The sequence below is a fragment of the Acipenser ruthenus genome, chromosome 2, assembly GCF_902713425.1.
Source record: "Acipenser ruthenus chromosome 2, fAciRut3.2 maternal haplotype, whole genome shotgun sequence".
Classification (NCBI taxonomy): domain Eukaryota; kingdom Metazoa; phylum Chordata; class Actinopteri; order Acipenseriformes; family Acipenseridae; genus Acipenser; species Acipenser ruthenus.
This window is the reverse complement of record NC_081190.1, coordinates 91,652,889-91,675,197: the sequence shown is the minus strand read 5'-3', so window position 1 is coordinate 91,675,197 and position 22,309 is coordinate 91,652,889. Positions and strand designations below refer to the sequence as shown.

Here is a 22,309-nt window from a genome sequence, read left to right as displayed (position 1 = left end):
AACTTGGATAATTTACAATGAAAACCTTATACAACTCACACTTAGAAATAGTGCTGCCTGCATTGTGATGCAGTCGTACACAACTAAAACGTTTGCTTTCTTATCCTGAATGACAGTATTCAACTTTCAATTCCACATAGAATCACACTTCTGAATTGCCTGATTTTTCAATGAATGAAAAGCTTATTTAGGGCATGGCAAGAATCTGAACACCAATATTGTAGGCTAGCAATTGGCTTTGGAAATCCATTCTGTGCGCTTGTAGCATGATTAGTGGAAACAGACAATCTAGATCTGGACAGTTAAACCGCTGTAGGATGTATTTTGCTTCTTCACAACACTGTTCTTAAAGTCTAAATTCCTCCACAAACAGTGCTTGCTAGATGCTTGTTTCTAAGGCCACAGTGCACATGGAAATGTGGTGTTTCAAAACTGGGTTCACTGGTGTTGGGACTGTGATGAGTGCTGTGTTGGGGGTCAAGCCTACTTCCCTCTGCCCTGCAACTCTGTGCTGTAGTCGCTGATCCCGGAGAGTGAGGGTTACCCAGCTGATTGCTGTGTTTCTGCTGCAGGGCCCCATCGCGGAGTACGAGACCTGCCCGAAGGATAACCCTGAGTACGTTTGCAACAAGAAGACAAGCTGCAAGAGCTGTGCCATGGACCAGAACTGCCAGTGGGAGCCTCGCAACCAGGAGTGCATCGCCTTACCAGGTAATGAAACGGCAGCTTACACTGAGTATACTGCACCTGGGGAAGTGAGGAGCAGGGGTCTGTATAGTGGGCACAGCAGGCTAATTCATGCCTTTACTGTACTGGTATGCCTTACTCTCTGTCAGAAAGGGGTTTTGGTACTGTGTACTAAAGATTCAGTTCTGGTGCAGCAAGTATTGGAACAGCTACTTTGTTTAGCCTTGATTATTTATTGTACAGAAAAATGATTATTACATTGTGTTTGACAGTCTTCGAAAACTACAAAGGATCAGCAACACTGCCATCAAGATGTTTTCTAATTTATTGAAGCAGAGAGTTTACAGTTTTTGTTAAATCAGCGTAAAGTTGATAACCTGTGAATGTAGTTTATAAATAATCAATTAATCAATCTATGAATCACTGACTGAATTTTTAAAAAAGTTTATGATTTGAAATAAAATTAAATAAATACAAATAATCATAAAAAAATGTACCCCCCCCCTCCTTCAGAAAATATATGCGGGGAGAACTGGCATCTCGTTGGGAACTCCTGTCTAAAGTTCACCACAGCCAAGGACAATTACGACAACGCCAAGCTGTCCTGCCGAAACAACAACGCAGTCCTGGCCTCCCTCACCACCCAGAAGAAGGTGGAGTTTGTCCTTAAGGAGCTGCAGATCATGCATGTGCTGGTGAGTGCCTGTGAAGAGGCCTTAGATCAGACACCTGCTGCACTATGCTGTCTTCCAAATTAGCTTGGTTCTTAAACAAGTGCTCTTTTCATGAACTGCCTTAATATATAATAATGTAAAGTGGTCTGTTAATCAGTTTCAGCGGTCTTTATTGAATGTCAGACAGAAGAAAATGTAAGGCCCTGAGAGGAAACGAGAGCAGGCTGCAATTGTTAAAGCCTAATGAGATAATTACAGCCGTTCAGATTCTCAGCCATGCAGGGTGAGGAGGAGCTGGCTAGCGAGGGCTTGTCTTATCACCCTAATTTGGGTTTGAGTTTGCAGCTATCTCCTCTGTCCTCCTGTAGAGTTTGGCTATTTATAGCAGAACCCCCACCCTCCCATTCATACCCTTGGCTTGACAAAACTTATTTATACTCCCTGTAGAAAAGACATTTAACAGTAACAAGACCTTGCTTTAGGAACTTAGGGGTCTATTCATAAAGGGTTAAGCCTGTCGAAATGAGAAAACAGGAGTACATGATCGGATTTCGTCCACAGCCGCCTATTTAACGGCAGTTGCTATTCATAAGAGATCATTCAGATGCGTCGTTAAGCCCCAACGATTTTAGTCTATGAAGGCCTGTTTTAAACGAATTGAGATAAAGCTTAACGATTACCTCATTAGCATAAAGGTTTCATCGGTCCTGATCATCAACTTGCTATTCATAAGAGTGAACGACAGCAAGATGCTGTTGATAAGTTGGAGTTATTGAATGCTGGGCGCGGTGGAGTCTAAACTAACGACAGCATCAAAATGACATGTCAAAAAAGTTATCTGACCGTATTTAACCCGTAAAATAACAATAAAAAGAGACACAAATTGTTAAAGCTTTTTTTTCTTTTTTTTTTTTTGTTATTAAACTGTGTTCATGCAAAAGTTGATGCTCCCGTGATTAACACTGCCGAATATATATATATATATATATTTTTTTAAAAGTAGTGCTGTATCTGTGTTAAGCTGAAATAAAATAATCTGATTTCAGAACTACCCTTGTTTAGCTGACCTATACTATTGAAATGATCAGGGCCCTGTCAAGTCTGCTGAACCGATTGCATTTATCACAACATGAATATCTTCCATAAGCCTGTAAGTTGATTTAGGAGGTGTTCACGCATCTGTAGGAGAGGATTGCAGAAACCTCCTTAAAGATTTAAATGAGGGTACCCAGGACTACGTGCAGGACTACATGTTCTAACCCTGCTTGTTTACTACAGCTTATATTGTAAGTCGTTTGAGGTAGAGGCATTATATTTTCAGTATTGTGAAAACTCTTTAGTCTCCAGATTACAAAGACTAAACACTTATATCAGCTGAAATATTTGCTTCATATTTATACACAGATTATGCATCCTTCTGTCGCAGAAATCTTTAACTGTGACAAATATTTGTAGGTTTAGAAATATGGAACTTCTTGTTGAAAAGAACAACCTGGAAAGAATCTTGGCAGCATGGATTGGCAACAAACAGTAGTTTCTTTAATAATCGAACCTAATTAAAAACAAGATCATTTTCATATGTGGATGGCTTATTATGGAATGAGTTCAGTCTTGCTTTTGGAAAGTTTCAGTGAAAGTCCTGTGTTTCCCTGTGTCTGCAGTACAAAGCGACAGTGACCCCCTGGGTGGGATTGCGGAAGATCAACGTCTCGTACTGGTGCTGGGAGGACATGTCCCCTTTCACCAACACATCCCTCCAGTGGCTCCCAGGGGAGCCCAGTGACGCAGGGTTCTGTGGGTACTTAGCTGAGCCCTCCCACACCGGCCTGAAGGCAGCCACCTGCGTCAACTCTGTCAACGGCAGCCTGTGCGAGCGCCCAGGTAACTTACACACATCCGCTAACACAGGGCTTGTACCAAGGGGAACACCCCCCTTCAGTCATAAATTTATTTTATATAATTATTTTTTTATGTGTATTCCATGGGGTAGGAAAAAAGTTGTCCTCCCAAGACTTATGTGCATTATAAAGTATACAGTAGCATAGATAGGAAGATTGCCATGGGGCAGTTGTACATGCATTGACCAAGGGGTCATGGATTTTTCTGTTTGTCTTGCATGGATGCCCTCTCTTCTGCTTACAAATACAGACAACATTTCAAACATGCTTACAGATACAGCCATGCACACACAAGCATGTATATATTGCCTCCAGGACCTGGGGTCATGTCACTAATGGGTTTATTTTCATGTTTTTTTCACGTTACAGGTCAGATGGGAAATATCAGGACTGAGGAGATACATTTGTACACATATTGTACTATTTCAGCCTTCACTTGCGTATTTAAAAACAGATCATTTACTTCCCATAGACCTGTGCTTCATTGCATCTGTCTCATCATGAATAAAACGCCAGTCGGTTTTAGGTGCAAGAAAAAAAAAACTATGTTATGTAACTGTAGCGCTACAACACAGAACTCTAGTATGCCCTCCTCTGTCTCTGACTGAGACTCTGTTCTCCAGTTCTTTTGTGCATAATAAGTAGAATTTACAAACGAGAGACAGCCATTCGGTTCCTAATAGCTGGCTGATCTATAAATGTTTTTAAGTGTGATATTAAAACATCCCAGTCATTCAGCATCAACAACATGATGATCACCATTACATTCCATACCCACACCACCCTCTTAACATCACTTTTTTTCGTTTCTTTAATGTGATTAATAAAATGTACCGGTAATTTTATTTTGAATGTATGGTGCTTGCTTGTAACTTACAGTACCGAGTGCAGCAACAGTCTCGGGTCCAAACCGTCAGCTGAGTGTAGATATACTATTTACATCCTCGCTATATGGCCTTCATTATACGATTAAATACTTATTAAAAAAAAAAAAAGAAAGGAAAGTATCAAACTGCTGCTGATGTTGGCTCGTACAGCTCTATGCAACCGGCATGGCAAAGCAATGTTGATTTTTTTAATTTAAATTAACATTTGCAATTGAAACAAAACTGAAACTTTTAATATTAAATTTTGTAATAGTAAAGAAAATCAAAGAATAAAAACAGTGCTAAAATTATTAATAATTTAGCTAATGCCTTTATCCAAGGTGACTTCCTTAACTTACTGCAGCAGCTTATATTCGTTTTGGATTGTCCTTTTACTGTAGCGAACAAAAGGCTTTGGACCCAAACAGGGTTGTTATAGCGAGGGTGTACTGTATTTAGTATTTGACTTGTATGTTTAATATACGACACTTGCACATTTTAATATATAATGCGTGCACATTTGTTATTTCATTTTTGTTATTTTTCACCTCCCATAGTGTTCAACATTTAACAGATGGTATGAAAAAGTTTGGATCAGAATCCAGTATCATCCCTTACAAAAGAGTAGTATACTGCAAGTATACTTGTGCCAAAATTGTCTGGTTTTAGTATACTATTGGTACCATTATACTATCCTATTTTGGCACAAGTATACTTGCAGTATACAACTTTTAATATTCTTTTTGTAAATGATGCAACATAGTTCTCAAATATTGGACATTTCTTAGATTGTATCTTACTTCTCTTTTGCATACCTGCATTGACTCTTGCTAGATATGCGGCTCCAGATTCTGACAAATACTTTTTAGAAAACCAGGAGCAACTTCTGCTCTGGATCAAAAAGCTATAATGCTCTGCGGCTGCCCGCCTATGTGGATAACTATCAAAAAACTAGTAGAAACTAACTCAAACACAAGTCTGGGAAAAACAAATGGAAGTCTGGAAAAAGTATGGAATTTTGGTGTTGAAAAAGTGTATGAACCCTGTAAAAGTACTGCCTAGGATAAACTAATTTTAAGATTATAAGGACTTCTATCAAGTTCCATCTAAATCTTTGTTCCAAAGCTGAATAGATTCAGTTCGTTCCACCTACTATATCTCCATTGCTTATTCCTTTAAACCCTGGGATTAGTCTGGTTGCTCTTTACTAGACTCTTCAAGGCCAGAATATCCAAAACTGAACACAGTATTCTAAGTACGGTCTCACCAGTGCATTATACAAACTCCTCATAACATCCTTTTATCTGTACTACTTTTATTTTTTATTTTATTTGTATTGATGGTTTTCGAGATTAATAACCGACTGTCCCTTCTTGCTTTTGTCCTCTCAGCGAACCACAGTGCCAAACAGTGCCGCACCCCGTGCGCTCTGCGCTCGTCCTGCAGCGAATGCACCAGTGGCAGCTCTGAGTGCATGTGGTGCAGCAACATGAAGCAATGTGTCGACTCCAACGCATACGTGGCCTCATTCCCCTTCGGACAGTGCATGGAGTGGTACACCATGAACAGCTGCCCACGTAAGCAAGTAGCCAGGCTTTTGAGAGGAGTGTGGAAAGAGTTACCAAAGAGAAATGATACCCTTCCCATGTCTATAATTTTGTGTGATATTCCATTAAATGGTTTAGTTTAAAAGTTGTATTTATGTATGCTAGTAATATACACTCTCCCCCAACGTTATTGCAGTAAATACAAAATTAGAGCTATAGCAAAAGTAAAATGCCATGATCTACATTCGTGGTATGTACATACAGGTTCCTTTGTATATCCACAGACTGGTGCACTCTAACTTATGGGAAACAATTTTGGAACCAAGTTTTATAACAGTCAGATAGTCAATGTGTGACAAGTCATATCACCAGGATTGGATATCTCCATAGAAGTGAAAGTGTTTTGCGTAAAGACTAGTCAGGCATCAAGTTGTATGCCCAGATTCTGATGTTTTCAATAACTCATGGTAAAGAATTGTATAGCCCTTTCATAGACAATTGGATGAATAGATCTCTAGTTTTAAATACAACAGTTACAGGTACGATGCTAAATTCCCTCAAAAATGCGGTTTTGCAACTGTGGATAATAGCTTCCAATTCCAAAGTTACTCTGCATTGTTCTTCAGCCATTCTGGTTCCAAATACAACTGATATCTGTAGTCGGTGTCAGATACCAAATACCAAATTTTATATTTTTCTTCTCAATATCCAGACTGCTGGTTTTCCTATGTTAAACATCTCCTTGTGGACAGGAGTTTGCTAAAATGAAATGAGTAAATCCTTGAATCGACAATTTAATTTATTTAATTTATTTATTAATTTTTTGGTTGGCGGCAAAAGTGTGTGTTGTTTTTTTTTTCTACTCTGTGATTTTAACATTCCTTTACTTGCACTTCACTCCAGCCGATAACTGTTCTGGCTACCGCACGTGTGGCCAGTGCTTGGACCAGCCTGGGTGTGGATGGTGTACGGACCCCAGTAACACAGGGAAAGGGCAGTGTATAGAGGGCTCGTACCGGGGTCCGGTCCAGGCTTCAACACCCGGCTCATACCAGGAGCCAGCACGCAACGTCACCATGTGTCCCTCTGAGAACAAGTACAACTGGTCTTTCATTCACTGTCCAGGTGAGAGATAACTGGTCTTTCATTCACTGTCCAGGTGAGAGATTCATGCTTTAGAATCGTAAATCTACATTTTATGGGATCCAATTCAAAGTTAATTCTCGTGTCCAAGCTAAACTTCCCTGTCACTTTATTGAATGTAAATTTGTAGCATCATTATTTTTTTATGGTCTCTCACATGCTGTATCAAACCAGCTCTCATTCTCCCTGCAGCGTGCCAGTGTAACGGCCACAGCAAGTGTCTCAATGAGAGCATGTGTGAGAAGTGTGAAGACCTAACAACGGGCAAGCACTGCGAGACCTGCATCTCTGGGTACTATGGAGACCCCACCAACGGGGGCACCTGCCAGGGTGAGTGATGTCAGGGTCGCAGACACCATCCTAACATTAGCCTGCTGCTCTCATCCATGACACAGTTCAAAAGGAGTTGAAAAAGCAGCAGCTCCTTACCTGCTACTTTTAATGGTTAATAGGACATGTGCAGGGATGTCATCTTGTGCCGTTTTGAGCAGTGCATTTCTGTCTGCTCAAACAGCTCCAAATGATCTCTTATTATAATACACACAAGGACTCCTCATGAATCACAAAAACAGATACTGTATCCAGGAAATACTATGCTTTTGTATCATATGTTCTATGCACGGGATGCCATCTGTACTGGAACACTAACTAGGTTCACATACTGAAACCACCTAGTGCTACCTACTGTACTCTAAACACCAAGTCAATCGTTTGGCTGATATAAGTTTTTATAATCTTTTGAAGTCTTCAGTTCTTAACCAGCAGTGTGGAGTAGTGGTTAGGGCTCTGAACTCTTGACCAGAGGGTTGTGGGTTCAATCCCCAGTGGGGGACACTGCTGTTGTACCCTTGAGTAAGGTACTTTACCTAGATTGCTCCAGTAAAAACCCAACTGTATAAATGGGTAATTGTATGTAAAATAATGTGATATCTGTATAATGTGAAATGATGTATAATGTATTATCTTGTAACAATTGTAAGTCGCCCGGGATAAGGGCGTCTGCTAAGAAATAAATAATAATAATAATAATAATAACCGCAGAACACCCAAAAGCTTCACCCATCCAGCAGAAAGGAAGAGGCTGCTTTTTGATCACTCCTGGAAAAATCATTGGTGATTAATTGTTTGTTTGATTTCAGCCTGCAAGTGCAATGGCCATGCCTCCATCTGTAATGCCCAGAGTGGGAAATGTTTCTGCACAACAAAGGGGATCAAAGGAGACAAGTGTCATCTGTGAGTTCACACAATCCTGATTTGTCCTGCTATGGTTCTGTCTTATTAGTGTTTTACTTGGTTTTTCACTTGTGCTGTCAATGTAGTCTTTGTTTTCACACTCCCCTACGTCTGTTTCCTCCACTCTTAGGTGTGAGGTGGAGAACCGTTACCAAGGCAACCCTCTCAAAGGCACCTGTTATTGTGAGTACACAGGAGGTTAAAGGTTTCCATGCTTGTTTATATTCATGTTGATTAGCTGGTTAGCATCACAGTGAATTTATATTAAATGCAGTGTGTGCTGGGATCTGGTGGAAATGACTGACCCAGGTGGCAGAATCCAGTGGAAACCTTTCCACCTGGTTCAAAATGATCTGCAAGTGACTTTCCAGCTTCTTTTTGCAGGTTTCTGAAAAACAGGAACCAGCCCCTTCACCCCCTGCTTTGCCATAGTCATGTGTATTATTGTAAGAAAGCAGTCAAAATAGCTTGGAAATGATCGTTCAGTAACCGAACAGTGCTTTCAGATAGATGGAAGAGCAGCTGATCTCTGTAAGCTGCTAATTAAGTTTGAGCCACGCTCTGTGTTGTGTGCAATTTGTTCTTTACTGTTTTCCAGGACCCCCTTGTAAATGAGGCCTTAATGGGTAAATCTCCTGATTTTTAAATAATTAAATTAGTTTGTTGCACAAGACATATGACTGAGACAAAAATACCCATTCTGGTATTCTGTGATCTCGTGGGAAATCGTGTTTGTGCTGTGAGGGAAGCATTTAAACACCCTTTTAAAAGCAATGCACGACTTGTCCGCAATACCATTTTAATTGTGCATGACATCAAAATATTAACATATCTCCTCACTATATACCATCAGGACCAGAAGAACAGCACTTTTAAAGCTTGTTGTAAACCCATGTTGCAGCCCTAAAAAACAATTTTCAAGTTAATTATACTCAAGTTACTTATAAAATTGTATAGTTAACTTGAAATCTCTCAACTGTTTAAAAGCTGAAAACCAATTAAAAAGGTCTAATTAAGCTAATGAATAGTTCAATTAACCGTTTAAAGACTGAAAGTGGGCTTCTAGGACAGCGATTTTGTAAACATGATAAAAAAAACACTTTGTTTTGATGACTTACAGGGCTAACGTACTTTGCAGTACAGGCTTGAAACACATATCAATCAAGGGGAGTGACTGACGTTTACTTCCTGATTTTTTTTTTTTTTTTTTTTTTTTTTTTTGTGTGTGTGACGTCACTGAGCCCGGCAGAAACAAAACATCTGTAATTCTGATGTATTTGACTTATAATTATAACATGTATTCTGTCATGTGTTTTTATATATATATACTGTGTGTATATATATATATATTATTATTATTATTATTATTATTATTATTATTATTATTATTATTATTTATTTATTTCTTAGCAGACGCCCTTATCCAGGGCGACTTACAATTGTTACAAGATATCACATTATACATTATTTCACATTATACAGATATCACATTATTTTTACATACAATTACCCATTTATACAGTTGGGTTTTTACTGGAGCAATCTAGGTAAAGTACCTTGCTCAAGGGTACAACAGCAGTGTCCCCCACTGGGGATTGAACCCACAACCCTCCGGTCAAGAGTCCAGAGCCTTAACCACTACTCCACACTGCTGCCCTATATATATAACCATTTTATAAATATCAAGAAACTAGTGGATATAAGCAGATTCTGTTTAATTTATAAATATTTATTTTGAGAAAATAATTGAGAGTAGTGTCGATTATTGCTTATAAAGACCCTGAGAATAAACGTGTATTATGTCATTACAATCACTCTGGTGAAACAATGTCTTGTAATTTGCCCAAACATCAATATTTTTCAACAAAAAGGTAAGGTCCCTTGGGTCTAAGAATAATGCTCTAAGCAGAATACATAATGAAAAATACTTAACACTCCCCTGCCCCTCCAAAAAAAAAATATATATTGTGCGAAACGTTTGTATGGCATTATAATGTTCCCTGAGTGTTCTGAAAAAAGGACACCATTTCCAAGATGCTACTGTAAAAAAAAAAATAGATTTTTAGACAACTACAGCCAAAAAATGCCTGGTCCTGGGGGAACATCCCACTGAAAAACGCCTGTTCCTGAAAGGGTTAAGGATTCAGTTAAGTAATTTAGAACTCGGTTGGAATGAAAACCACAGGACACATGGGTCCCCAACCAGGATTGGGAAAACCTGCCTTAGACTACTTGTTCTCAAAAATATACACCCCACTTCTATTAGACTAAAGTACGTTAAGACTGATGTCTGTCAGTCCCTTGCAGCTTCATGACTCTAAGGATCCCCCTCCCTCCCTCTTTACTAGAGGGATTCCATCATGTCACTGTAATGAGTTAACAGTTTTGCTGTAAAGCCGATCTTGAACGCCACCCTCTCTTTTCTGTGTACAGATACCCTCCTCATTGACTACCAGTTCACGTTCAGCCTATCCCAGGATGATGACCGCTATTACACAGCCATTAACTTTGTCGCTACGCCTGAAGAGGTAAGTGTTCACAAAAACAAACTGGAGCCCAGTGTGTCAGAGGGTCCAGATTCATGCATGCATTTGAGTTAGTTTAACCTAAAACTAGGAGAGGGTTTATTGGACTTAAAATCTTAAAGGAGTTGACACGGTTAACTCAAGCCAATACTTTAAAGTCCACACAGAAACGATGTCCAGAGGGCACAGTTGGAAAGTAATTGGAGATAGACTTAGGACCGAGGGTAGGAGACGTTTCTTTACACAGATTTCTGAAGGTATGGAATGGGAGACCTAGTCATGTTGTTGAGGCAGAATCATTTGGGTCCTTGAAGACTCAACTTGACACTTTTGAGATCAACCATCTCCTGGGAAACAAAAATTAATGGGCTGAATGGCTTCCTGTTCGTAAATGTTCCTATGTTCTGATGTTAGCCGACATGGGTAACTTATGTCCTTTTCATAAGTAATGTGTCTTGTTTCTCATGACTGGTAAGGACCTTTTGGGAACTGTGATTGCCATTGAACAATTTTCCATTGTACCAATATTTTAAAAAGACACACACAATCATTTCATGTTAGTGGACTAAGGCAGTACACATTCTGACATTATAAGTTGTATTCCAGTTCGATGCGTATATAAAATGGTATCATTTCCTTTGATCTTTCAGCTGTGAAGGTGTTAGGTGTCATGCAATAATAGTTTTCCAGGAAATAACTAAAGGAGACTTTAATTGCTTTTGATTTTTTCTCACCCCATTCAGCAAAACCGGGACCTGGACATGTTTATCAATGCATCTAAAAACTTCAACCTTAACATCACATGGGCAACTAGTTTTGCAGGTAATAGAATGTCTGAAAGGGCTGGCATATTCACCTGTGAGCTGTGTTGCTGTGGGTGCCACACTTTCATGCACCTTGCTTATGGTTATAGCCAGTGCCATAGGGCAGGATTTCCCCTCTACCATGTTGTCCCCTATCTCTACTTAGATGTGAGTTCCCCCTTTGACAAGTACATGGTGGTTTTTGCTAACATTGCATATCCATTTGTGGCAGTCTGGCTCGCAGTGGTGATGTGGATGACGTCACGGACCAGGAAGTAACTCAAACCAAAACAGTGGATGGGCGGTTGAAGCTGAGTGCTGGTGCACTCAGCGTATTTAATAAACAAAACAAAAACAAAAGATTTAACAAAACACCAAACAAAAGGGCACGAGGGCCGAACGAATAAACAAACAAGTAAGTTTCGTGCTGGATACTCCAGCACGTTTTAGCAATTGTTTTCTTCCTCTCTCTCTCCCGTTCTCCACTCTCGAACACTCCACACCCCGAGTGCAGAGTGCTGCTGGTTTATATACTCTGGCCGAGGGATTTAACTAGTTGGTAATTATCTTATTATCCCCCGGCCAGAGTCTGCACGCGTTTGGTAAGGATGCATGACTGTCAGCTAGTTAAATAATCAGTAGCTGATCAGCCATGCATCCTCACGAGGTTTTTAAATATAACAATAAAAGACGCGGCGCTTTTACCCGCGCCGCAAACAAAAATACAAATAATAATAAATAGGGGCGGGACACTCCGCCACACATGCCCCCCCTTGTGCGCAGCACACATGGCCTTTTCGGCCACCTCCCCCCTTAGTCCCCAAAGTCCCGGTTAGCAGTCCCGGCGCAGGAACAGGGGCAGCAGCGGACCAAAGGTGGCGGCCACGGTGGGATGTCCTCCTCCCACCCAAACAGCCGTAGCGTTCCAATGGCCCGTGCACCGGCCGGCTCCTCTGGCCAAAAGAATTTTGGGGGTGGTCTCCAGACCTGCCCCCCCTTCTTCATGGCCGGCCACCCTTTCTCCTGCAGCGAAATTGCTGCGGGGGAAGCTGGTCTCCTGACCTCCCCCCCCTTCTTCATGGCTGGCAGCTGCCCTTCATGGGGCTCCAGCCACAGTATTTCCTGCCGCGAAAGTGCGGCTGGGGGAGCTGGTCTCCTGACCTCCCCCCTCCTCTTCACGGCCAGCAGTTCCCCTCCGTGGGGCTCTGACCACATGATCTCCGGCCGCGAAAGTGCGGCTGGGGGAGCTGGTCTCCTGACCTTCCCCTTCCTCTTCATGGCCAGCAGTTCCCCTCCGTGGGGCTCTGACCACCCAAACTCCTGCCGCGAAAGTGCGGCTGGGGGAGCTGGTCTCCTGACCTCCCCCCTCCTCTTCACGGCCAGCAGTTCCCCTCCGTGGGGCTCTGACCACATGATCTCCGGCCGCGAAAGTGCGGCTGGGGGAGCTGGTCTCCTGACCTCCCCCCCTTTCTTCATGGCCGGCAGCTCCCCTCCGTGGGGCTCCGACCACAGTGTAGTGACCCCAGGCGAAGCAGGATCCCTGGCGACCCCAGGCGACTGCAGCGGCAGCGGACCCTCGGGAGGTGAACTCGGGAGGGGAGCCCCTGGCCATGGAGGCGGCAGCGGGAGCTCCACTTCTCCCTCGTTCTCTGTAGCTGGTGGCTCTCCAGGTGATGCGGAGCAACAGGCAGCCCCAGGCGATGCGAAGCAGGCATCCCTGGGTGGTGCGAGGCAGGGCAGGAGCAGTCCTTCCCATGACGGTGGATGTGGAACCAGCAGGTATTCACCCTCTGCTGGTGGAGGTGGGAGGGGAAAGCAGTCCTCCCACGGCGGCTGAGGCGGAACCAGCAGGTATTCACCCTCTGCTGGTGGAGGTGGGAGGGGCAAGCAGTCCTCCCATGGCGGTTGAGGCAGAACCAGCAGGCATTCACCCTCTGCTGGTGGAGGTGGGAGGGGCAAGCAGTCCTCCCACGACGGTGGAGGCGGAACCAGCAGGCATTCACCCTCTGCTGGTGGAGGTGGGAGGGGCAAGCAGTCCTCCCACGGCGGTTGAGGCAGAACCAGCAGGCATTCACCCTCTGCTGGTGGAGGTGGGAGGGGCAAGCAGTCCTCCCACGACGGTGGAGGCGGAACCAGCAGGCATTCACCCTCTGCTGGTGGAGGTGGGAGGGGCAAGCAGTCCTCCCACGGCGGTTGAGGCGGAACCAGCAGGTATTCACCCTCTGCTGGTGGAGGTGGGAGGGGCAAGCAGTCCTCCCACGACGGTTGAGGCAGAACCAGCAGGCATTCACCCTCTGCTGGTGGAGGTGGGAGGGGCAAGCAGTCCTCCCACGACGGTGGAGGCGGAACCAGCAGGCATTCACCCTCTGCTGGTGGAGGTGGGAGGGGCAAGCAGTCCTCCCACGATGGTGGATGTGGAACCAGCAGGCATTCACCCTCTGCTGGTGGAGGTGGGAGGGGCAAGCAGTCCTCCCACGACGGTGGATGTGGAACCAGCAGGCATTCACCCTCTGCTGGTGGAGGTGGCGGAGGCAGAGGCAGCTCTTGCTGCTCTGCTCCTGGTGATGGTGGAGACAGAAGCAGCTCCTGCTGCTCTGCTCCTGGTGGTGGTGGAGACAGAGGCAGCTCCTGCTGCTCTGCTCCTGGTGGTGGTGGAGGCAGAGGCGATGGGGCGGATGCTGGCCACTCAGAGGGAGGCTGTGGCAGTGCTGGCTCCCTCTGCTGTGGCGGCTGGGCTGGTGTGTGCCGTGCTCCCTTCAGCAGCATAAATAGAGGCTGCTGGGGAACACCAGCATCCTGCCCTTCTCCCCCCCAGAAAAATTCAGGGGGTTGAGCCTGTAACTCCTCCCCTTCTGGCTCTTGGGACTGCAGCTTGGGTCCTAGGGCTGTGGAAGCCCCGACTTCCCTCTCTTCGGGCCGTGGACACACCGACTCCTCCCTTTTGGGCTGTGGACGCACCGACTCCTCCCTTTTGGGCTGTGGATGCACCGACTCCCCCCTCTTGGGCTTAGGACGTTCGGGCTCCTCCCACTCAGGCGCAGGACGTTCGGGCTCCTCCCACTCAGGCGCAGGACGTTCGGGCTCCTCCCGCTCAGGCGCAGGACGTGCGGGCTTCTTTGCCTTCTTAGCACCGCCCCTCCTTCCCTTCTTCGGGACCAGCAGTTCCACCTCCTGCCATGGAGGGGGTTGGTCGGGTGCTTTGTGCCCGACCTTGCCGACGGCAAAGCACCACTCCTCCCCTTTGAGGCAGGTGAGGCAGGTTTCCTGATCCACCTGCGGCGATGGTATGGCCTTCAGGTGGATCCACTCCTCCGCAGTCTCCACCTCACCTCGATCAAAGGCCTGCACAAAGAGGGGGTCTTCATATGGGCACACCTCAGGGAGGTGCCCATACTCCAGGCAGGCGAGGCACCATGTAGCCCCTCCTTCCTTCAACTCCCTCTGATGCGCATGCCACCTCTCCATATAGGCGTCCACTTCATCCATTTTTTTTTTTTTTTTTCAAACACAAAAAACACTATTTGAAAAAACGAACACGAAAAAAACTTCCTTTGCTGTTCCTGGTCCGGCTGTTGGAGGCGTTGTTTGTCCCACGCAGGACACCATATGTGGCAGTCTGGCTCGCAGTGGTGATGTGGATGACGTCACGGACCAGGAAGTAACTCAAACCAAAACAGTGGATGGGCGGTTGAAGCTGAGTGCTGGTGCACTCAGCGTATTTAATAAACAAAACAAAAACAAAAGATTTAACAAAACACCAAACAAAAGGGCACGAGGGCCGAACGAATAAACAAACAAGTAAGTTTCGTGCTGGATACTCCAGCACGTTTTAGCAATTGTTTTCTTCCTCTCTCTCTCCCGTTCTCCACTCTCGAACACTCCACACCCCGAGTGCAGAGTGCTGCTGGTTTATATACTCTGGCCGAGGGATTTAACTAGTTGGTAATTATCTTATTATCCCCCGGCCAGAGTCTGCACGCGTTTGGTAAGGATGCATGACTGTCAGCTAGTTAAATAATCAGTAGCTGATCAGCCATGCATCCTCACGAGGTTTTTAAATATAACAATAAAAGACGCGGCGCTTTTACCCGCGCCGCAAACAAAAATACAAATAATAATAAATAGGGGCGGGACACTCCGCCACACCATTGCATAAGTGTCAATGTAATATTTTACCCTTGGTATCCTAAGTTTTAGGAATCCTAGTGAGCAAAGACTGCATTTACAGTTAATTGTCGAAGCTGGACTGCAAGTACCCCAGGGCATTACCGTGTGCACATTTGTACACCAAAATGGTCCAGGGGTATTCTTTTTTGTTCTTGGTTTTAACCAGTGTAGATACTCATACATAGTACAGTGATGAGTTTGGTAGTTACCATTGTTGGGGGGGGGGTACATTCCTGTTTTTCAATTACTTTTTAAAATAGATTCCCTATTCTGATTTGAATTGGATTAGATTTTTAGAGACTTAATAATTGTTGTGATTTGTTCAACTACTTTCATTTCATGCCAGTTTAATTGACTGACAAACCTCAAGTCGTTTGCTGCCACCGCGAGAAGCTCATTTTAACAGAATACTGCTAATTGCAATTTTGATCAATGATGTGTTTGAATTAATTACAAGGGAATGGGGATTGCAATTGGGAATTGATTTAAAAAAGGAATTGGAAATGGAAAACCGGGATTGACCCGAAACCTGGTAGTTATTGTACATGAGATCTACATAACTTTTATATAGAGCACACCCTGTTTGTGTAGCACCAACAATGAAGCAGTAAAAAAAAAAAAATAATTACCCCAATCCGTTGTGGGTTGCAGATAAATACGTTCTGTGTTTCTATAATCCTGTCTCACCCAGCTGGCACGCAGGCAGGAGAGGAGGTCCCCATCATCTCCAAGAGCAACATCAGAGAGTACAAGGACAGCTTCTCCAACGAGAAATTCGACTTCCGAAACAACCCCAACATCACCTTCTACGTCTACGTCAGCAACTTCACCTGGCCCATCAAGATACAGGTAGCGTTCTCCAGCCCAAGAAACAATTGACCTGGCGCACTGGGTGTCACAGGTCATAGTGGGAAGAACAACGCTATGCTGTACATTTATGTTGTTGCAATTTTGTTAATTAACGTTTATGATGTATGAATATATGTACTCATTTTTTATGCATAACCAACTAGTTTGTATATTCTAGCTGTCAATCGCAATATACAGGGTGATTAGAAAGTAAGTTTACCACATCAACGCACCATTTCATTAATGTGTTAAACTTACTTTCTAATCACTGTGTATTATTAGTAGCAGCCTGCAAGGCATATGCATTCAGTTAATCCGCTGCGTTTTTCAGAACTAAAACTAAGGCCAGCAACGTGCAGTATGGAATAGCCCAAGACTTTACATTTGTTGAGTGTAGGTTATATGTTATGAGAAACCTCAGAATTTTAATCCATCTCTCAGGAAACTCCCATTGTTCAACTCCACAGTTGTTTTTAGTTGAGCTGCTAGAAGCTATTCCGCTTTTCAACATTTCTAAATTGGTTTAAAGTAAATTTTAATGCAATGTCAAAATACATAAAATACAGATATAATACTACTACAGTACTGAATTCCAGTAGTAACAGTGTAAACCACTCACAAATAATATCAAGTTGTACATCTCACATCGCGTAACCTATTTTATTTTAGCTTATCAAGTACTCAAACAAGTTCAAGAACATGTATCGTCTTTGGTTTACTGAACATTTCTTTCCAAAACCAAAACCAATAATTCCAACTGCATTGGTTTGCTTACGATTGTAAGTCGCCCTGGATAAGGGCGTCTGCTAAGAAATAAATAATAATAATTGGCTTTTACAAATGTGTTGTATTAATTCAAATTTAAAAGAAAAGTATTAAACAGTGCTGCTTGTATCAATTAAAAAAGAAAAAAAATGTTGCAACTAATAACCAGTAAACAAAACATCTTAGTGTTGCATTATGCAAACGGTGCAGTAGAATTGTATTACATTTCCAGCTGTAAAAATACATTCATTTTGTTTTGTTAATCAGAACCACACATACTTTGCAAGTGTACCACTGAATTGCACTGACATGTAGAACAAGTTACAGTATGTATTAGTCATTCAAAGTACTCCATTCAAACAAAATGTTTTCTACATTGGGCCATAAACATGTTCCTACTCTATCAGCTTGCTTTTCTTTCGCCATATTTAAGTTTGTATGTTTCGTCTCCAGTCACGTACTGTTTTTTCAGTACAGCGATTGCCATGCATTTCGGCAAATTCAACAACACGCAATTTCAAACCTGCTGTGTAGCGCTTTTTTTTTTTTTTGTCTGACTGCCCTACTTTAACCAGTCTCAAAGCATTGCAGTTGTGATAGGTATTACAAAAACTTGGTTGTCTGAGAGTGATGGAGACGAATATAATATTAGTGGGTACACACTGTATAGGAAAGACAGGCGGAACAGAAGAGGCGGAGGGGTAGCACTATACATAAGAAATAGTCTTGAAGCCCAGGTGTTAAATCTGGACAAAGAAAACAATGCCGAATGAATATGGGTAAGAATAATCGACAAAAATTCAAAGGACATAATAATAGGAGCATGCTATAGACCGCCAAATTCAGACGCCAAGCAAAATAATCTGTTATACAATGACATTAGAAATGCGTGTAGAAAAGGAGAATCCATACTAATGGGGGATTTCGACTTCCCCCATATAAAATGGGAAAACCCGGTGGGGAGCATGACAGACAAAATTGAAATGGTGGAAATGACAAATGACTGCTTCCTAACACAATTTGTCAAGGCACCGACTAGAGGGGAGGCATGACTTGATTTAGTCTTTTCAAATAACGAAGACAGAATAACTAAAACAGAGGTCTAAGAGCCATTGGCAAACTGGAAGTGATTTTTAAAACCCAAAAAGTAATGACTAAAGCTAAGGTTTACAATTTTAGAAAAGCAATCTATGAAGGCATGAAACAGAGACTAACAGAAGTTGATTGGAGTAAAATAGAGAAAACATCCACAGAAAAAGGATGGCTGTTTTTTAAAAATGTAGTACTAGAGGCGCAAAACAATTACATCCCAAAAGTAGACAAATCTAAAATCTAAAACAAAATGGTTTAACCCTTAGCGGTCCATTTATTCAGTGTGTCTCAGGCGTGTTAGGTCCAATTTATTTTCACATGTGCAGTTTATTTTAGATGCGCTGTTTTAAAAGTATTTTTTTTCACAGTAAAACAGGTTTAAAAGGCACTGCATATCAACAGGACACTCATTACTGCATCTCCAGCCCCGCCCCACCCCTTGTTCGCTGTATTTTTCACATACCTCTACAGAGTAGTGCATACCGATAAATCATCTCCTGATCACTCGTTTTATCACCAAACTGAAAAAAAGCTCTGCAAATGTCTGTGATATTCTTTGAGCGCTGGATGCAGAAGCAGCTATCTTGTTTGTTTATGTCTGTGTTATCTATGTGGTGACAGGGTTATCTGTATTAATGAGATAGGCCCCTTTTTTTTGGCTTCTCTCGGCTCCTATCGGTCTCACTCGGCCATTGAATGGTTTTCTTGGCTTTTTCCGGAGAAAAAACGACTCGAGACCTGTTTTTTACGTCTTTTTGATGTCGGACCGGGTCCGACATTGGACCGGAAAGGGTTAATAGATCAATTAAAAAAAATATTCAGCGAAAAAAGGCACTTTACAGAGCATTTAAAAAGGAACCAAAAACAAAGTACACAGAAAGAGTACTTGGAACTGCAAACACAAGTCAAAAAGGAAGTTACAAAGGCCAAGAGAGAGATAGCAATCAATATTGCTAAGGGGGCTAAAACCAATTCCAAAATGTTTTTCCAATATTATAACAGCAAGAGAACATTAAAAGAAGAGGTTAAATGTCTAAGAGACACAAATGGCAAAATCATAGACGAATAAAAAAAAAAATTGCAAATATATTAAATGATTACTTTTCACAGGTTTTTACAAAGGAGGACACAGACACATGCATTATAAATACCATATGGGAGATACTGAAATTGAAGAAGGAATCTATGAAAAAGACCTAGGAGTTTACGTTGACTCAGAAATGTCTTCATCTAGACAATGTGGGGAAGCTATAAAAAATGCCAACAAGGTGCTCGGATATGATGATTAAGTTAAAAGGGAAGTAATGTTAAAACTTTACAATGCATTAGTAAGACCTCACCTAGAATATTATATTGTTTTCAGTTCTGGTCACCTCGTTACAAAAAGGATATTGCTGCTCTAGAAAGAGTGCAAAGAAGAGCAACCAGAATTATCCCGGGTTTAAAAGGCATGTCGTATGCAGACAGTCTAAAATAATTGAATCCTATTCAGTCTTGAACAAAGAAGACTATGCGGTGATCTGATTCAAGCATTCCAAATCCTAAAAGGTACAGACAATGTCGACCCAGGGGACTTTTTTGACCTGAAAAAACAAGGACCAGGGGTCACAAATGGAGATTAGGTAAAGGGGCATTCAGAACAGAAAATAGAAGGCACTTTTTCACACAGAGAATTGTGAGGCTCTGGAACTCCCCAGTAATGTTGTTGAAGCTGACACCCTGGGATCAATAAGCTACTAACAACCAAATGAGCAAGATTAAAACTTTTAATTAGAACAGTGGTTTTGTGTTTCTATCTAGCAACATGATCTGAATGCCGTAAAGCCTGAAAAAATGTCACTAGTACATTTCATACTTGAAAGGAATGGTTTCCTGAAATAGAAATGTAACCATTACCCTTCAAGGTCGCTGTGTTGACTCCAACGCAGCAGGCCTGAAAAGAAAATGGCGCTGAGCCTTATGCGTCATTCGTATATGTCTTGGGGCGGAGCCGATGTCTGACGCATATGATGCTCTTTAAATGAGCAGCTTTGTTACAAGTGCTTAGGTAATTCAGGCTATAATAGGTTATATCACATTTGGTAATGGTTACATTTCTATTTCAGGGAACCAGGGTTATGATAATAACATTTTTAGACATGACTCCCTTTGCAGAGGCCCAGAGATCTCAATTACTGTCTGTATTGAGCCTGATAAAATAAAGTAATAAAACCCAGTGCTGAGTTCCAAGAATTGAACTCTCTATTATAATTGCTGGCTGTCCAGATCTCTCTGAATTGCCATTATTCAGCATTTTGAAAGCTTATAGAAAAGCTAACATTAAAAGCTGGACAGAAAGTACAATGTGAAGGAGTTTTACCAAATGAAAGGGGCACACAACCAAATACAATCCTCAGTTTGCAATTGTGGATGGATAACTACAAGTCGTTAATCTCTGAGACGTTATCAGTCTGCCCAGAGGAACAATATACAATATGTAGTGCAAACTAGTGTAGCATTCAACTCTGCAACTTTTTTGCTTGCATGCGTCGCTGCTCATCATCGTGATTTTAGTCATGCATAAAAAAAAAAATTGCTGGAAACATTAAGCATATCAAATCAAAAGTATTCCCATTATTTTAAAAGTATGGTCTGGAATTTAAAAAAAAACTGTTGGTTTGTGATGCCATTGTTTCTTTTATTTTTTTAATTTTTGAATACATTGCAAGGCCTCAATCACATACCTACTTACATGCTACAAGATGTGTATTGTACAATGGGGCACTTGTGCTGCAAGTCTGCTTGGATCTACAGTACAGCAATTCCCTTTCTAAGATGCTTGGGGGTAGCTGCCCCCCCTCCCCCCCCTTCCAGGGGCCTCAACGTTCCCCTGGAAGGCTGAGTGAGGTCTCTTCAGGGGAGCTGGGTATGCTAATCAGTGAATGGGCTTTTGTTTCATTTCATTATATGCTTTATTTATTTTTTCTCTTTGGGCTGCTTCTGGGGCTCTGGTCTGTCTCATCTGACCCAAGTTATACAAACTGTCAGAAATGTTGCACGAGATACTGAGCAGGTCTTCAGCTCAGCTCAGAGCATTGAGCAAAGCAGAATTGGATCTTTCCAACATCTATTAATCAGCAGCTGGCTGCCTGCATTTAACCTTTCCCTGCCCAGGAGTAAAAATAAAAAGTGTATTATTATTATTATTATTATTATTATTATTATTATTATTATTATTAGGGGGCCACGCAACTAAGTTGCTGGAATCATGTTGTTGTTGTTGTTGTGCCAAATTTTCAGATGTCTGTAAAATCAACACCGTTGCACGAAAACTCATGAAACTTGGTAGAGGCCTGTTGGAAGTTGTGCCAGCCCGAAAATGAAGGTCATAGGCCATATTGGATTTTTCAAGAATTTTGGACAATTTAAAAAAATCTTCTCCGAAACCGCTTATGGTAGAGATGTTAAACTTGGAGTACAGACTACCCTTATGCTCCATATTTAGATTTGTTCAAGAGAAGTCAATTGGTCACATGGTTTGGCGGCCATATTGGGTTTGTTAAAAATATTCAAACCTCTTCTGTGAAACCGTTATGCCGATTTGAAGCGAAACTTTGCATACATAGCCTTGGCAAGGTTGTCTATCAAGATTGTTCAAGGCTTGTCGCTACATAAAAAAAAAAAAAAAAACATGGCCGCAGCGAGCCAATCAAATGTTACTTTGAATTTGCATATAGTTGGATATATTACAGTATTTATCCAAGGTAGAATGTTGTAGACTAATGAATCTTCACAGAGTAGTGGATGCCTATAGAAATTAGTGTCTACTCTTATTAAAAAAATTACCTTGATCAAGACCTTTGACCTTTCCTTAAAGTCAAATGTAAAACTAGCTTATAACTCCTTACACAGTGTAGATAGGGTCATGGTTACTATGGAACACATATATGCTCTATTCAAAAATGACCTTGATCATGACCTTTGACTTCTCCTGAAGGTCAAATGTAAAATTAGCTTATAACTCCTAGAGTGCAGATAGGGTCATGTTTACAATGGAACACAAATAGTAACCTATAGATAG

At 42.2% G+C, this 22,309-nt stretch overlaps 1 protein-coding gene across 3 annotated transcripts in view; it reads left to right on the top strand.

Moving 5' to 3' along the window:
- Positions 1 to 22,309, top strand: part of LOC117409042 (attractin-like) — a 184,420-nt gene that overhangs the window by 81,600 nt on the left and 80,511 nt on the right. For all 3 annotated transcript variants that reach the window (XM_034014569.3, XM_059003785.1, XM_059003790.1), the window contains exons 14-24: positions 573 to 711; positions 1,201 to 1,382; positions 3,023 to 3,242; positions 5,517 to 5,702; positions 6,576 to 6,797; positions 7,008 to 7,145; positions 7,955 to 8,048; positions 8,179 to 8,231; positions 10,482 to 10,576; positions 11,317 to 11,395; positions 16,235 to 16,392. In XM_034014569.3, coding sequence (XP_033870460.3) covers positions 573 to 711; positions 1,201 to 1,382; positions 3,023 to 3,242; positions 5,517 to 5,702; positions 6,576 to 6,797; positions 7,008 to 7,145; positions 7,955 to 8,048; positions 8,179 to 8,231; positions 10,482 to 10,576; positions 11,317 to 11,395; positions 16,235 to 16,392 — 1,566 coding nt within the window. The remainder of the gene's footprint in view (positions 1 to 572; positions 712 to 1,200; positions 1,383 to 3,022; positions 3,243 to 5,516; positions 5,703 to 6,575; positions 6,798 to 7,007; positions 7,146 to 7,954; positions 8,049 to 8,178; positions 8,232 to 10,481; positions 10,577 to 11,316; positions 11,396 to 16,234; positions 16,393 to 22,309) is intronic.